At 42.4% G+C, this 16,414-nt stretch overlaps 1 protein-coding gene across 3 annotated transcripts in view; it reads left to right on the top strand.

Moving 5' to 3' along the window:
* The window catches only part of atxn7l2a (ataxin 7-like 2a), a 28,753-nt gene extending 12,638 nt beyond the window's left edge, over positions 1-16,115 (top strand). For all 3 annotated transcript variants that reach the window (XM_034693352.1, XM_034693359.1, XM_034693368.1), the window contains 6 exons: positions 1,224-1,306; positions 4,195-4,406; positions 6,347-6,527; positions 9,520-9,641; positions 12,329-13,310; positions 15,748-16,115. In XM_034693352.1, the coding sequence (XP_034549243.1) occupies positions 1,224-1,306; positions 4,195-4,406; positions 6,347-6,527; positions 9,520-9,641; positions 12,329-13,310; positions 15,748-15,765 (1,598 nt within the window). In that variant the 3' untranslated portion in view covers positions 15,766-16,115. The remainder of the gene's footprint in view (positions 1-1,223; positions 1,307-4,194; positions 4,407-6,346; positions 6,528-9,519; positions 9,642-12,328; positions 13,311-15,747) is intronic.
* The last annotated feature ends 299 nt before the right edge of the window (positions 16,116-16,414 follow it).

Raw genomic sequence — 16,414 nt, forward strand, 5'->3', positions numbered from 1 at the left:
GAGACCAGGGTATTCTCTAACTTCCTACGTTTGCACTTTATCAGTAGGGCCCCCGATTTTAACCCTAGTCAAGACACAATGCTTTAATCATGGATATGAACATTCAAACATTTATAACTTTGTTAAAAAAACACATTTTCACGTGACGCTCCCAGTGCCTCTGTAAGTAAGGAGGTATCATACAGGTAACAAGACCTCTACCCCATAGATTAACCACTCCTCGCCCAGTATTATGTGAGTGATAAGAATGAAAAATAGGAAAAGGGCTTCAGTGCCAAATTGTGTGTCCATCGATGCCGGTTTGGACATTACAATATGAAACAGTGTAATCCACCTGTTTCTCGTCACTGACGCTCTCTCACATACTCATACATTCAGGCTGTAAAGACAAGGTACATCAGAAACAGCAGTAGCTTCAGCCTTCTGTCAGTAAAGAATGCGTTCAGGGACATCAGTGTAAATTGAAGTGTAATCACACATTATGGCAGCACTCAGAGCTCAGTTCACATGTAGAAGGGGAGAACAGACTTGAAGCTTTCAAGAAGCTTTAGATGCTAGAGGTCAAAGCAAAAGTGAACGAATGAACAGCTGGTGCAGATGTGTACGGGTAAACCTTCAAATCACAAAGGGCTGGACCTAGTGGGGTAAAAGTAGGAGCAGGGTTTGTTTTTTTTAGGAGATAAGAGAATATAAGTCCAAAATATTAAATTAAAACAAAGACTTGAATGTGTATGAATCAAATTATTTGATAAACACGGATTACCTGGTTTAATTTTCTGTATTTTTTCATATTTCAGTAAACATCACTGAAAGAAACCATCTCTGAGTCTGTGTTTTTGTAGCTCTAACTCAGAATCCAGTACAGTAATATTGTAGTAGGGAAACCTGACAGACTTAAACCTCTCAGAAGCTTTAGATATCGGTGTTGGTCAGAAGCAAAACTGAAGCATTTAACAGCAGAGGGTCGATGTGAATTTATTAAGTAGAGGCGTATCTTGGCGGATGGATGCCTGAAAAACTTGGCTGCATCACATAGTGTCAAAAATACCCGCAGCAGAATGCTTCTCAAAGAAAATTCTTATGAAAATGAATAAAATGTGTATGAGTTGTGTTTTAAAGATGAAGCCCTGAGCTGAAGAACACAGACATGGACGTGCTGTGAGGAGGCTTTGTTGCCTGTGTGAAATTGTTGTTGATGAGAATCTCTGTGTGTGTCTCCTCAGAGAGAGAGTGTGACTTGGACAAACACTGCGGCGTCCTTGACCCGGACAGGAAGAAGGTCTGCACTCGCCTCCTGACATGCAATGTAAGCTCCAAACACTCTGAAGCAAACACACACACACACACACACACACACACACACCCTGTTTCTCTTGCCTCAGACTCTCACGTCTCTGCAATCTTTCTCTCTTATTTCTTTCTGGAGATCAGGAAAGGCTGAGGCTTCATTTTTCCCCTGATCAGTTCAGTAAACATCTGTGCCTGTTTGCGGTCTCTGCAGCACTCAGACAGCTTCAAACAGGCCATTTAATGGATGAGACATGGAGGCTTTATCATACAGTGTACAGCATTTATAATCATACGTGTAACATTTATGATATAATGGGCGATGCAGTCACTTAACTAAAACCTCCACCTTGGAATACACTTATGTTTTTGAGGTTAGATCCACATGTCTGTTTTCTTATCAAAGCAGAATTTCAAACCTGCAGACCCCAAAACCAGAGCACTTCTCACGCCCAATATCCTTCATATTGTGCTCAGTTGTTTTTATTAGTTGCATTTAAAGTCAGATGAAGTAAAGTTTCTGTGCGATCAGAGGAGATGTGCTGATCAGCTCTGATGATACTGAGAGCTGAAAATGGCTCCCAGCACAGGATCAGCCCTTATATGGCGGCTGCTGCATGAAGGAGGAAGTGAGTCTGAGAGGCCACATCCAGCCGAGCAGAGACAGGATGACCTGATTAACAGGAAACGACAGGATCGCCGGGAAAAAACAACCAGGAAACAGCCTGCAGTTTACACCTGAGCTGTAGGTGAACACGCTCTGAGTGGGCGGCTGTGTTTGCTCTTCCACCTGTTGTAAGAAAGGACAAATGTCATGAAGTTATGCTTCTCATATCAATTAGAATTAATGATTGAAATGAGAAAGGTGGTGTTTACAAAACGTGTGTCAGTTACACTTCTTGATAAAGCCTCTTCAGTGTGTTCAGCAGGTTATTAGACGTTATAACATTTATTGTTCAAAGATTTAATGGATTATTTTTCTGAAGTTGTTCTCACACATGAAGAAAACTTGTAGTAGTGTTCTAAAATTATCCGTGTGCGCGCAAACAGCAGAAATGTTCACCCAGACTTCTGACTGCCAGCTCCTCAGTAGCAGTTCTGTGTGAAGTTGGGGTGAGCTGATGTGAGATGGAGCAGATAATATTAGGGAAAATTCACCATAAGAGAGTGTGCAGGGAAAATCAATCAATCAAGCAAGCAAGCAATCTTTATTTATCTACACAGCGCAATATCACAACAAATGTTATCCTTAGACTCTTTCCAAACGGAGCAGGTCTAGACCGTACTCTATGTTATATTATTAACAAAGACCAGACATCAAGACAGTATAAGATCCAGGCCCTTTTTAGAGACAGGACTCAGTCTGATCTCATCTTAATCCACCATGAGCAGAGCACTGTGGCAAGGACAAACTTCCTTTAACAGGCAGAAACCTCCAGCAGGACCAGACTCATGTTAGGCAGACATCTGATGAGACTGAGTTGGAGAGAGAGAGAGAGAGAGAGAGAGAGAGAGAGAGAGAGAGAGAGAGAGAGAGAGAGAGAGAGAGAGAGAGAGAGAGAGAGAGAGAGAGAGAGAGAGAGAGAGAGAGAGAGAGAGAGAGAGAGAGAGAGAGAGAGAGAGAGAGAGAGAGAGAGAGAGAGAGAGAGAGAGAGAGAGAGAGAGAGGAGAGAGAGAGAGAGAGAGAGAGAGAGAGAGAGAGAGAGAGAGAGAGATGACCGTGATGAGAGTTAGAGTCTGGCATGTCTACAGCAACAGGAACCTATGAGACAAGGGAGCAAAGGGACTCCAGAAAGGTCTAGGGTAAGTTGAATGGGGCAGGGAGAGTTAAAGTAAGTGACAGGCAGAGAGAGAGGGGAGAGAGGTGCAAGGGAAAGACAGGATCCCAGTGTGACAGATCTCAAACCAGTCTAATGCTGTGTTCACACCAAACGCGAATAAAGCCATTCACGTGAATGAATTGCATGTAAAGCCAATGAAGAGACACGGGTAGACGCGAGTAGGGGTATGGCGGCGCGTGCCGCAGGAATTGGGCGAATCGATTGGCGCTATTCACGCGTACAGCGCAATTTCATTCGCAAGAGTTGAAATATCTGAACTCCAGCGAATCTATCGTGGCACTATAGCCAATCCTCTTCCTCTTGTGACATATGGACCAGCGGAGATTCCCTCTTCTGGAATATATGGGACACTTTGATTCTATCACCGTGCAGCTTCCCCAAACTCTGTGACACTACCTGTGTTTATGGGATCAGGAATAAACAGGAGCTCACTGTGAGGACAGAGTGTGAGGAGGATTATGTGGTGAGTTGTGCAAAACTTTGTCTGTCAGCTATCGGTAGTTGGAGTAGGAAGTTAGCTCTGCCCTTTTAGCATAACTGGCTTCCCCAGTCAATGTCCACAAGCTCAACCTTGTTACTGCGGTCAAGCCAGCCTCCACTTCTGAAACGTAAGTCAACCCAGCCTCCACTGTATTCTGTTTGATGACAACAGACAGCTGTGGCATGGGAACCCCCCTCCCTCTCGCGTATATTGGCGTTTTGAGCACTAGTTTACAATTTTGACGCGCGAATAGAGCGAGTATACACAAAAAATTATTGCGTCTGTATTCGTGCGATCGTTCGCGTTTGGTGTGAATGCACCATAAGCCTATAGCAGCATAACTAAGAGCTGGTCCAAGCCTGAGCCAGCTCTAACTATAAGCTTTATCAAAAAGGAAAGTTTGAAGCTTCCTCTTAAAAGTAGAGAGGGTATCTGCCTCCCGGACCCTGAGTGGTGAATGATTCCGAAGGAGAGGTGCCTGATAACTGAAGGCTCAACCTCCCATACTATGATGTTTATATCAAACGACCTTGAGCATCTGTCGCTGTTTACTTTAAATAACCTCCACTTTGTCTTTCTCTTCAGATCCACTCCATCCACCAGCGCAGGAAGGTGTTAGGCCGCAGTAAAAACTTTGACCAGCTCGTGGCTGAACTTAAGACCAAGGTTCGTGAAAAAGGGGCCCAGTCCCTGGACGGGAGCTCCTCCACCGGACGGTCCCCAAGCCCCGAGGCTCCCCGGGAGCAGGCTGGGGCTCCACACTGCAGGAGACCTCTGGCCAGCCTCCCTGCGTTCAGGTTAGTGAGCTGTTCTGAAGCTTGGTAATGAAATATACACAAGTTTGCATGGTGGCTTCCTTCAACATTCTTTCATCTCCATAGGAACTAAAAATAAAGCCACCAAATATTTAGCTGTGCAGAGGTTGAAGCTGAGGAGAGATGATGTCTCAAACAGCTCTACCTTTCACTGCCCACCCACAGCTTCTTCTTTATCTGTCTCAGTGAATTAGATTTATAATTTGGCTCGCAGCAGTGATGAATAAAACTGGGAAATCCTTTACCTCCAGAAGCAGATGTGGCTGAAAACTCATTGAACTAGTGCTGAACCTTTCATTATTGGATGTCTACATAGCGCCAAGTTGTCAGTGCTCACAGTCTCCACTCTGCTCGTTATTAAACCTCTGAATAACAAAGCATCACATTACATAATCACCAAATATAGACACTGACAGTTTCAGTCCTCTGTGGTTCTCACACACTCACTCAGACTGTCTTACACTCTCCGTCTCTTTCTCTGAAGAAGATCCTGAACATCAATGTCTTAACATGTACAGCTCGTCTGCACAGGGCCTGCATGATACGTGGAAAATATGTAACGTGCTATAACATGATTAAAACTGTGACGACGTTATGGTGTGCATGAAGTAAATCAGTATCCAAGCGTGTTGATGCATGGATCGAATATTTAGAAGCCATAACATTTAAGATCACAAATAGGGACACAAAACAGTGAAACACTAATGAGATAGTTACTCTAAAAACAAGAGCAGCAGGCAGAGTTTTTCCTGCATATTAAATCATGAGGAGGCCACTCCTGGCAAATGTCGCACTGCCCCCGGCCCTCATCAGAGTCTGATGCGTGTTTTCATGAAGAACACTGTTTTCTAAGGACATGCTGAATTTATATTAAACGCTGATATGGTGGCGGTGCTGTATCAGATTTAGTCCTGAGCACCAGAAAAAAGTGCCAAAACTATGAGAGAGGAAGAAAAGTGAAGTTTTGACCGCTGAGGCTTCAGAAGCCACGACGTCCCTGCAGATCGTTTTGTCTGAAAATTAAATGTGAAATGCAGATCTCTGAATGCACAGGGAAGCTGCAGATCAAGCGGCAACCTCCAGTCTCAAAATATGAAGCCCATGCGGAAGTGTTATAAACTGCAGTTCATCAAGCGTCCACTTGAGGCTGGCTCCGGAAGTACCAGAAACCACATACACACTAATTCAAAGAAGACGATCTTTACAGCAGAAATAAACATGTTTACAGCCTGGTACAAAAAATGAGTTTAGTCTGAGGAGCTCATTTCTCTATCAGCACACATCGGTCGGGGGGGTGAACTTTTTTCTAATGCGACGGTTCAGAAGACATTACGCTTACGAGTATTGCCCAAATAAGGGCATGACTGACTGGATTGACAGGCGGGAACAGTGTAGCTGTTGGCGAGGAGGCTCAAAGCCCGCCTCTTTACCTCACACTAAGTTTGGTTGATTTCAGCATTTCCAATATGGCTCCTGCCGACAATTGGCTTCAAAACAGCGCTCGGGAACAGATGGGGGACGTCATGGATACTACGTCCAATTATTTATACTGTCTGTGGTTTGCTGGAGCTTCATCTGACTGACCAAATTATGCGAATGCATGTTACATGTGTACAAGGCTTGATCTGATAGGTTTGAAGTTTGTATTTCTTTCATGTGCATACTTAAAATGCTCTTTTTCTAATGATCCCATTTTAACAAGTCCTCTGATATGTGTTTTTGTGCATTGTGATATCTTAAGATGCGTTACAAATGAGTGTTTTTTGAAAGTTCATGCAACGCTGATAGATCTTACTTGATTCTGTTCCTGGATGTTGATTTCATGAGGTTGCACAGCCAATTATTGTGGGATAATAAGTAAAAGTGTGTCACAGTTCAGATTTGTATACTAATGTATGTCTTTGTGTGTGTGTGTGTTACAGTCGATCCACGACTGCATCAGAGAGTACCCCAGAGGAAGAGAAGCCGCGGCAGGATGAGGGGAGTCTCCAAGCGCCCTCCCCTCTCGTCCACGGGCGAATCTCCAGCGATGAAAGTGACGCTGAAGGAGCAGAGGAGCACGTTGAGTTCTCGTCCTCTGCGACGCATCCCAGACCGCTGGCGGTGAGCAGTTTACACTTTAATGATGAAAGGAAGATGTTCTTTTTTTTTTCAGTGTTCTTGAGATGCACCAAGCTTTTCTGGCCTTAAGGGAGCAGAGTCTAAAAGTCAACTTTGCTTACCGTGAACTTTTTAAATTGTTATGCTCTCTGTGTTTCTCTGAGAACCAAAACACGTCAGTCAAAAAGACACAGTAGAAAGAGGAACTAGTGTCTCATTTAACTTTTCAGTACCTCCATCTGATGTGCTGAAAACTAAACAGCACTTCTCTTGAATATCAGAGCACCGGGGAAGTGTGGAGTTTTTATTGTTGTCCTCTAAAACACCAAGTTTTTAAATTATAAATAAACACCCTTTGATGAAACACCAATACAAACCAGTCTTGAACCACCACCATGCTTTCTGACAGGTCTGATGATTGTTTAGTGTTATCAGACTGAAGAACTTCAGTGTAATAAAAGTTATGTCACACTGTAGACACTGTCTCCTGTGATGAGACCGCAGTTAACCTTTCCATGTGAGGACGAGTTACAACAAATCCTGTCTGTGAAGCGGAGCAGCTCAGTGGTCCGTACACCTTCCTGCATGTCCTCCATTGCTGACTGCTACCTCTCCTGACAGCTCTCTCACAGATTCATCTCAGTCCTGCTGAGTTTGTCACAACACCAGGATTTAAACTTCAGTTCGATTGATATAAAATCAAACGGTAGTGATACCTGGTTCAAAACCACAGGAACAAAAATGAACTCCAGGGCACCAAAAGTGTGACAATTGATTTCTGCTCAATGTGCAGAAATAGTCATGCAGCTTCTACTTACATTTGTAGACCTACCTATAATATCTGTAGCCTCAAAATGATTCCCCACAGTTATCATTCATACTAAAGAAGTGTGTGGTGGTATCTGTGTATGCAGACAGTTTAATTAATACTAGTGTAGACATTTCAATAGTCAACTCATTATCGATCAATGACGCAGTTATGGATTAATAGGATAATTGATTGAACACGCCTTTTTAATCTTTTTTTAAAATGTTTTTATGAGACTCAGCCAACATATCACAAAACAATCATGCAGCTATGAGACTCAGAGGCAAAAAAACAAGAAAACATCAAGTCCATAGTCTGAAAGTAAAAATTAATAAATAATAGATAATACAAAATTAAAGATATGTAAATACATACATTAAAAAATATAATGATAAATCTAAATAATTGTATAAGTCGTTATCAGGATAATAAAAGATATTCATAGTAAACTTTAAAGAAAAATAAGTAAATAGAATAAAATAAAATTAATGTATATCATAAATCAGCCAATCAGAGAAACAAAGCAACAGGTGCCCACCTTATCTGGTAAAGATCTGTTTTTAACTGTAATCTTTCAGTTATACTCTCCAGATAAAAAGATTCCTTCAATTTGTTCTTCTACTGTGTGACTGTAGGGGGCTGTGGCCTTAACCAGGAGAGGGTGTTTTAAGATCTTTATTCAAGCCTTATTTGTGTCTTGGCATTTCATATAACTAGTGTTAATGTAAGATTGATGATTTTAATTTGTAAGAGTTTGCACCACTGTTCAGTGGTAGGAGAGGAGGAAGGAAAAAAAGATGACAAGGGGAGAGAAAGAAGAGTTAAAGGGGAAAAATTTAAAGGTGAAGGACCAGGTATGTGTGAGTCACACAGTGTGGAGGTAACTCAGTTGAATATTGGAGTTGGTGTTTAAAGAGATTCTGCTCTTCAAAATCTCACTGACGTGCACCCATGAGGAGCAAGTTTTGTTTTACATCGATAAGGACAAAACGCTTCTGGACTTTGAAACTTCTATGTCCCGAAGGTGTTTCATTGTCCAACTCCATATTCTTTGTTTTGTTGACTTGTCACTCCCTGGTTGCTGTTTTTCATGTGCTGCAATCAGCAGAGATGGTAAGAACGCTAGGTGTATTACTCCTCAGCAATTCAACTCCAGAAAATTGTGTTATGCCCGCACAGAGTACAACATTATTGTCTTCTTTTTTTAACTGTGTGTCTTCTTATTGTGGCTTTATAAGAGACCTGAGAATCAAAATTTCTTTCCATCTCATACGGCAGCTTGTGTTAGTATGACAATAAAAAACCTTGAATCCTTGAAACATGAACAGACACAGACAACTTATCAACTGTTGAATTCATCTGCAACTTATCTTGACTGATTTTTGACGAGTACCACAACAAGTCGCTGCACCTTTAAAGTCATTGCGCAGTGACTCAAGTCCACATGACGCTGATAGAAAAGAGGAGCAGGTGGCTTTCTGTCCCCCTGCCAGCAAACTTTTCAATACCGTTCTAATCTGTCAACATGTGAATGAGAACAATCCGTCGTGTTGTGACTGTAAGAGCTGAAAGTGTGACAGAGGGAAGAGCAGAGAGACACACAGCGGGCAGAATGAAGCATGGCTTCGACTTCAAACAAACAAATCTGGCTCCTTCCTGCACATTTGTATGGAGGTGTGGGTGTGCTTAATTCTTTAGTGTAACCACAGTGATGCATGCAGAAAAGAACTTCTCCTTTCTCTGCTTTGTTTTTATTAGCTGCTCTCGCTCTCTTCACTTCCTCTCTGTCAGATCCGTTTTAGTGAACTCCAGTCTTTTGGTTATTGTCGAGCGCAGAAGTAACAGAGTCAGATCTTTAAATGTCTTCTCACCACAGCAGTCCGTTATTTAATATCTGTATTTTATGAAAAGAGTTTTTAAAAATGCAGTTTTTGTGGAACATAAAGAAATGGGGACAGCTGTGTATTTACGTTTTGCAGAGCTTTTTTAATTTTCAATTTAAGAGCGTTTTAGGCGCTTCTATAAAACAAGATCACGACAGTAGTGAAATGTGACTTTAACTGTTGGAGCTCAGGATAATGCAGGATGTCAGACATTGGATCTGTCTAGTTGAGCCGCCACTGCTTCAGATAACAAGAGGAGACACCTGGCTTTAACAGATTTTAACACCTCTCTTTCTCTCTCTAGGTGTGTTCATTCGGCAGCCATGCGTTGGGTCACGGCATCTACACGTTTGACAGGAGACTCCACCACCTGAGGTCGGCTCTCAGCAGCATGCTGGAGCAGCACATCAGCGCCCATCTTTGGAAGTATGTGACTAAACCCAGGTTTTCTCTTCCAGTCATGTTGTCTAACATTGTACACACCGTCCCATCGCTCCTTGAATTGGGGTTACACTTGCACCTCTCCTTGATTCCTGTGCAGATTCTCACACACACTGGGATTGTTCAGAGGCTAGTTTGATCAGATGCTGTGCGTTGGTAACACTAGCAGATGAACATGAGTGTATCTCTGTGCTTAGTCACTGAAAGAGAAGCAGATGGTGTGTCCTGCTGCCCAGAATAGCAGTGGTGAGGAGTCAGAGAAGTTGGCAGTGAGATGGAGACTGATTTCACAAAATATCAGCTGATATTGACGGAGAGCTTCTACATGATCATACGAAGAGATTCAGATCATTAGAGCTCTGCAGCAGCATGCTAACTAAGAAACCTGCTCGGGATTACAGTTCTCCTTTGATCAAGGTGCTGATTTAATTTGTAGTCAGATTTTCAAACGTGAAACGTGAAACCCCAAATAGTCGAATATTCGACGATTCGTTCAAACGAGCCTTAGTTGACTGCCAATCTCATAGTCGAATATTTGCATATGAAACGTGGATCATTCCATTCAAACCATGGGGGTGCTCAATGTCTAATTTTACATTATTTTCCTGTTTCCCGTAAAAAAATAGTGTCTCATTTAGCCTATTTTGATATAAATATAGACTTATTTAATGTAATTCTGAGAACAGCTCTTGAAGTGTTAAATCTCCTTAAAGTGGTAATTAAATCTCCCCTGGTAATTAAAGGTGGACCATTTAGCGGGGACCTGTGGAGCAGACGTACCTCAGCTGGTCTTTAAATCTTTCTACGTTCATTGTAGCTCAAAATGTCAGAAATAAAACTTCAGTTGATCCTAAAAAATAGTGATGAAGATGAGGAGCAGCTTCATGAAGAGGGCTGTGAGATCAAGGATTACCTGACCACACAAAAACTGTATGGGGCTAAACGAACGAGCAGGAATACCCAAAGCTGTCTGAAGCCTCAAAAACAATCCACAGCATCCCATCCACCTCCACGCCATCAGAGAGGATATTCTCAAAGACAGGATTTACAGTCAACAAAGCAAGGAGCGCACTTCTGCCCATACACATGATGGTTTTACTCGCATACAATTTGAAAAGACTCAAGCGGACAAAGACGTGGGTTTGACAGGTTTGATTTTGAACATTATACAAATGTTTAGCCTTAAGTTGGACAAACTACCCTCCGCAGTGCTGCTCTCCTCTGTGTGAACACTGTTTAAATATCTCCTGATTCCTTATCTATAGTGATGCGTTGTTCCATGTTTAACGGATGGTGGCCTTATTTGAGTTTTCTCTCCATCACCTCGTTGTTTTTGCAATATAGATTTAAAAAAATCTAAGTTTTATGCTTATAATATTCTGTTGTCCCTTTTACTTTAAGCTATAAGTCTCTTAATTGTAAAGGGTTATGCGTAATATTGTCATGCGGTCACCATCATGCAGACTTTGGGTCAGTAAGGAAAAACAACAAACATTGGACTATTCGTCGACTATGGGCAAAATCTGATGAATTAGATTCAACTAAGCAAATCCTTAGTCGGGCTCACCCCTAATATGCTGTGCTGATTTTATATTGATATGTAGAAGGGATAAGCATTTCAAGCCAAAATACTATTCAATAATCACTGGCATCTAAAATTATTCATAATCAAGCTGGATTAGGGGCCACTTCTGGCGGGCACTAGCAGCGTCTTTCAAGACCTTTATGTCGGTGTTTCTGTGACGCAGCAGAACTTTTATGTTAACATTCACAGCCATGCTCAGTCTCTGCAATCATCTCCGTTTCTGAATTTCACAGCCCTACACACGTATTCCCAGAGATTGACGCTGATGTTTTCCACATCTTTCGCTATTTAATGCAGTTGGCTTTCCTCTTCTTCTGTTATTTAATGCGGTTAGCAAACAGCTTTAAAGCCTTCTAAAGCCAGCACCTGGCAGGAACACCCTATTACACCAGGCAGTGGTGAAAACAAGGAAAATTTGTATTTTTAAAATGAGAAAATCGCAATAACTCAATAATTTTTTTCGACAAGTTAACTAATATTTGTGCATTTGAATAATCATGTCCTATCCCTAATATGGAGCAAATTAGAATCTGCCAGGAGTGTCAGAACTCCTGGCAGAGTTTATGTTTAAAAACTCAACTCAACTAAAACTTTATTTATAGATCACGTTTAAAACAACTGGATTTGACCAAAGTGCTGTACAGATCAGAAGCAGCACAAAAAAGCCAGTATCCTGATGCATCCCTTTGCTCCCAATATACTTTTATGTTCTTTTATGTATTTATAGTGAAACCTAACTCTTGTAATGACTCAGATATTTTGTTACCAGATTTTTACTGATGCACAATCCTTAATATCAGATATAAGTCAGCAGCTCATCAGAGTGTAGGTGAACAAGATAATCGACTCCACTCTGCTCTTCTTTATACTGACGACTGACTGAATTCTGTTGATAGAAGCAACTAATGCTTAGTTTTATCACCAACGTTACTTTGAATAATGTAACAGTGTTGATTTGAATTCAAACACATTTTCATTATTCTAAATCTTGGTAATAAAGGTTGTGATTATTATCCTGTGGTTCATTTTTTTTTCTTATGGGTCAAACAGTAAAAATGATTGGATGGATTATTTTCTCTCAATGCAGGAAAATACCTCAAGCCACAGACCTTCAATCTCCTCCTCCGTCAGCCAGGACCATCACCTCTTCGTCTCCCTCCTCTTCATTACATTCAAAGATCCGTACAGGAAGCCACATCAGCTCTTCGCTCAAAACTGCATCCTCCTCCATCTCCTCCTCCCCTTCCACCTCCTCCACCTCCTCCTCCTCCAGTCGTGCTCAAGGGAGACCCTCCACAGCCATACCATCAGAGAACTCGGGGGGTGGAGGCTGCAGCATCACTGGCGGTCACATGGTGTCTCCCAATAAGCCTGTATCAGGGCGTCAGGGGGGGTCAGGGAGACTCAAGAACCCAGTGGGACGACCCAGCAAGCAGATGCTGAAGCTTCGAGAGGAGGCCGCCACTGCTGCTGCCCTCCGAAAACGCAAAGCCCCGTCCCAGGAAGGTGAACACTCTGGCCCCGAAAGGAACTGCATACTCCTCCAGGATCGGGGCCGCCCTCCTTCTGCTGCATCCTCCTCCTCTTCCTCATCATCTTCCTCTTCAAAACCCCCTATTTCTGCACCTCTATCACACGGACAGACCAATGGTACTCTTTCGCCCAGCAGCAAACCCCGCCCCCAGCCCTCCCCTTCAGAATCACACTCACCAGCCGCAAAAGCGGTCTGGACTTACAAACGAACACACACGCCTCTGGGCCACTCATCACCCCAAGACTCCTCCTCTGCCACCAACAACTCCCACAGCCGGGGCGGCGTGGGGGACTCAGGACTGCACGGACAGAGCAGTGGGAGGAGCTTTGAGCAGGGGCTGGGGAAGAAACGCAAAGGGGGCAGCATAGAGGAGCACTCGCCCTCCTCCAAACCCTCAGCTCACCGCCTGCCCTCCTCCTCCTCCTCCTCCAGCTCTGCCACCTCCTCCACCCCGCGCTCCAACTTCTACACCTGGAAGGAGAGTAAAGGAGGGGGGCTGGCCGGGGGCGTGGAGAAGAAACTGGGCACACAGAAGGTGAGTCTGAAAGAGAGATGGGATGCACAGTGCAGGGACAGACAGTCACTGAGGACAAACAGACATACATTTGATTTACTGTTATGTAAATGAAGGCAGTAGGGATGTAAATTTTAAGTAATCTCTGTGATCGATCTTTTTAAAATATAAACGATCAATTAACGATTAGTCATTCTAAAAAGCGTAAACGTTTTCCATGTCGAAAACAATGCCGAATGCGTTTTTTCCCCTAAATCAAATTTTCCTTAGCTACACAATGTATATAATTGACTGCATTGAATAACTACCGATCTTATTGAGGTGTTCAAAATGTTAAACGCGCTGAATATCAATGTGTGGAGCAGGCTCATAAAAATAATCTCATATACTTGTGTAAAGTGAAGGCTCAGACTACAACATGTGGATTTATTGCAACAAGGGAACTGAACAGAAACATATTTTAGACTCACAGTGTCCAGTTTTCTGTCTACTTGTTCTCAGTGAGAAAAATAAGCATGCGAACGTGGTCAGGTGTCCACCGAGAGCTCAACCAGGTCATAATCAGTCCGGCGGCCGAGAAAAAAAGCGCTTCTGGAGACCTGTCACTCACCGCAGCCCCCAGCTGAGTGTCTCCGCTGTGAGCAACACCTTTAGTCAGCTGATTCACATCCAAACATGCTTTAAACTTAAAACACCTCCCTGATAGCTGAACCAAATACGAGACCACATGATGTTTGTTCCACGTGATAGAAAATCGGAACAAAAAACGTGTTTGAGTAAATTCTTAACAATCAATGAATTGATTAATTGTTAACATCCCTAGAAGGCAGTATTAATACGATTACTTACTACATTTTGGACGTTTTATGAGCGTCTACCTTCACACACAGCTAACAGTCTGCAGGTCATTACATATAAACATAGAGGGACCAGGAGACATCATGATCTGTCTCCAGACTTAAATGTAACACGTACATCTTTATGAGACACCAAAGGGACTTAACAAGTATTAGTATTTGCTGACAAGTGAGTTGTAGCAGCAAAGAGTGAGGAGGAGAGAGACTCACAGCAGGCAGGAAGAAGCGTGACTTCAGTGGCAAACACAATCTGGCACGTTTGAGCAGAGGTTTGGAAACGTCGACAATGTGAACCAACCAGAAAATAACATCTTATTGTCTCCTTCACCAGCTCTCTCTCTCTTTACTGTATCCCTCTGTCGATCGACCACTGCTGCTCTGCTTCTCTCTTTATGACTCCAGGCAACTTTGGGATGAAAATATGACTGTAGAGCTATTACTTCTTCAGCTCTGTTTTCCTTCTACTGTATGTGAAAGTAACAGACTGTATCGTTTTAAAGCACGTAGTATTGAAATCTTTACAACCTTACAGGATGTGTCTTCTCTCCTCGAGGCTTGAGTGTCACGTGACTCTCGTCCTTGTTTCTTTTTGCTAAAAAGCTTTTCACCCAACACTCTTAAGTTTACATGGAGCCTCCCACTCAAACTGCTCCACAAAAACTCCTACATCACAATGAAACAACTCCTACATCTTTTGAATCAGACGATCAGTTGTGTCGATCCAATATCAGTGCAAGGGAGACAAAACTAATAAACCATGATGTATCGTTGTCCCATCCCACTTGTGGGATGCAATTATCAATTATTGCTCAAGCTAAATTATATTTTATTTAAAACATCATCCAGCTCTCTAAACAGATTCCACTTCTAACATTTTACTTAACATGAAGTCTAATCAAAGTCTGTATCTGTCATTTTTCAGCACCTGGTCAATCAATCAATCTTTATTTATATTGCGCCAAATCACAACAAACTTTATCTGAAGACTCTTTCCAAACAGGTCTAGACCGTACTCTATGTTCTATTATTAAAAAAGACCCAACATCAAGACAGGATAAGATCCAGTCCTGTCTTACACCATGAGCAGAGCACTTTGCAGCATTTAGCAAGTTACAGTGGCAAGGACAAACTTCCTTTAACAGGCAGAAACCTCCAGCAGGACCAGAGTGATGTTAGACACACATCTGCTGAGACCATGTTGGAGAGAGGGAGAGAGGGAGAGAGATGGATAGACGACAACAGCAGCACAAAAACGCTCATGCAGACTAGGGTGGTTACTGTATGGATAAAAATGGTGACAGTATGTGTACTATAAGCATGAGCTGCAAATTAACGACAATAGACTGAACTTAATAGAAGGGAAGGACAGCTATGACCACGTCTAAAACATATTTTGATTGTTCCTCCATAAGTCTCAGTTACTCTACAGATTTTTCAATCTTCAAAAAGGACCTTGATTCTTTTCCATTTCTCAGTCTGTCCTTTTGAACCCGGGTTATGTTCAGTTTGTTTTATTCTGCTCAGCGTTTCATATTTGTGATAAATTCATGATCCAGTTGTCATATGGAAGTACTGATTTCAATCTTCTCTTTTCCCCACAGCCAAAACTGCACCATTAAGTGTGCCTGCCTTACAAGCCAGTATGAGGGAGCCAGCTCTGCTCAGTCCAAGACTGAGGCAACAGGACTCAAATGCGTGTTTGTGCAAATGTGTGTGTGTGTTTTGTCTACTGAGCAAATGCTCCAGTATGAGTGTGTCAGGCTGTGTGTGTGTGTGCAGAGTTGGTGCAGTTTGGATGTGTCGCTGTGTGAATGTGTCGTCTGGATGGATGTCTGAGGAAGAACTGGGAGTGGGAGGATGGGCTGAAATTCAGAGTATGGATTTAGATATACCTCAAGACCATCCGGTTATGCTGCTAAATTAAATATGTCGGTTTATAAAAATTGATTAAAAATGTCCTTTACACTTGGTTTCTGCGATTCATTACTCAACGCTCTGCTTTTGTTGTTCCTTCTCTTTTAATTCTTGATTTTTATTCATTTCCCCATTTCTTGAATGATGGTGAAATTGGCTCCATAAACAGGCATCAAAGAGTGGAGTGTATTTATCTGCCTCCAACACTTCAGTCTGAAAATGCTGTGAATGAAAGGAGCTTATAGTTACAACCCAAAATCCAAAAGTTAGGTTGCTGTGTAATATGTTGATACAAACTGAATTTGGTGATTTGCAAATCATTTAAACATCATATTTGGTTGAAAATATTGCAAA

The sequence above is a fragment of the Notolabrus celidotus genome, chromosome 1, assembly GCF_009762535.1.
Source record: "Notolabrus celidotus isolate fNotCel1 chromosome 1, fNotCel1.pri, whole genome shotgun sequence".
Classification (NCBI taxonomy): Eukaryota; Metazoa; Chordata; class Actinopteri; order Labriformes; family Labridae; genus Notolabrus; species Notolabrus celidotus.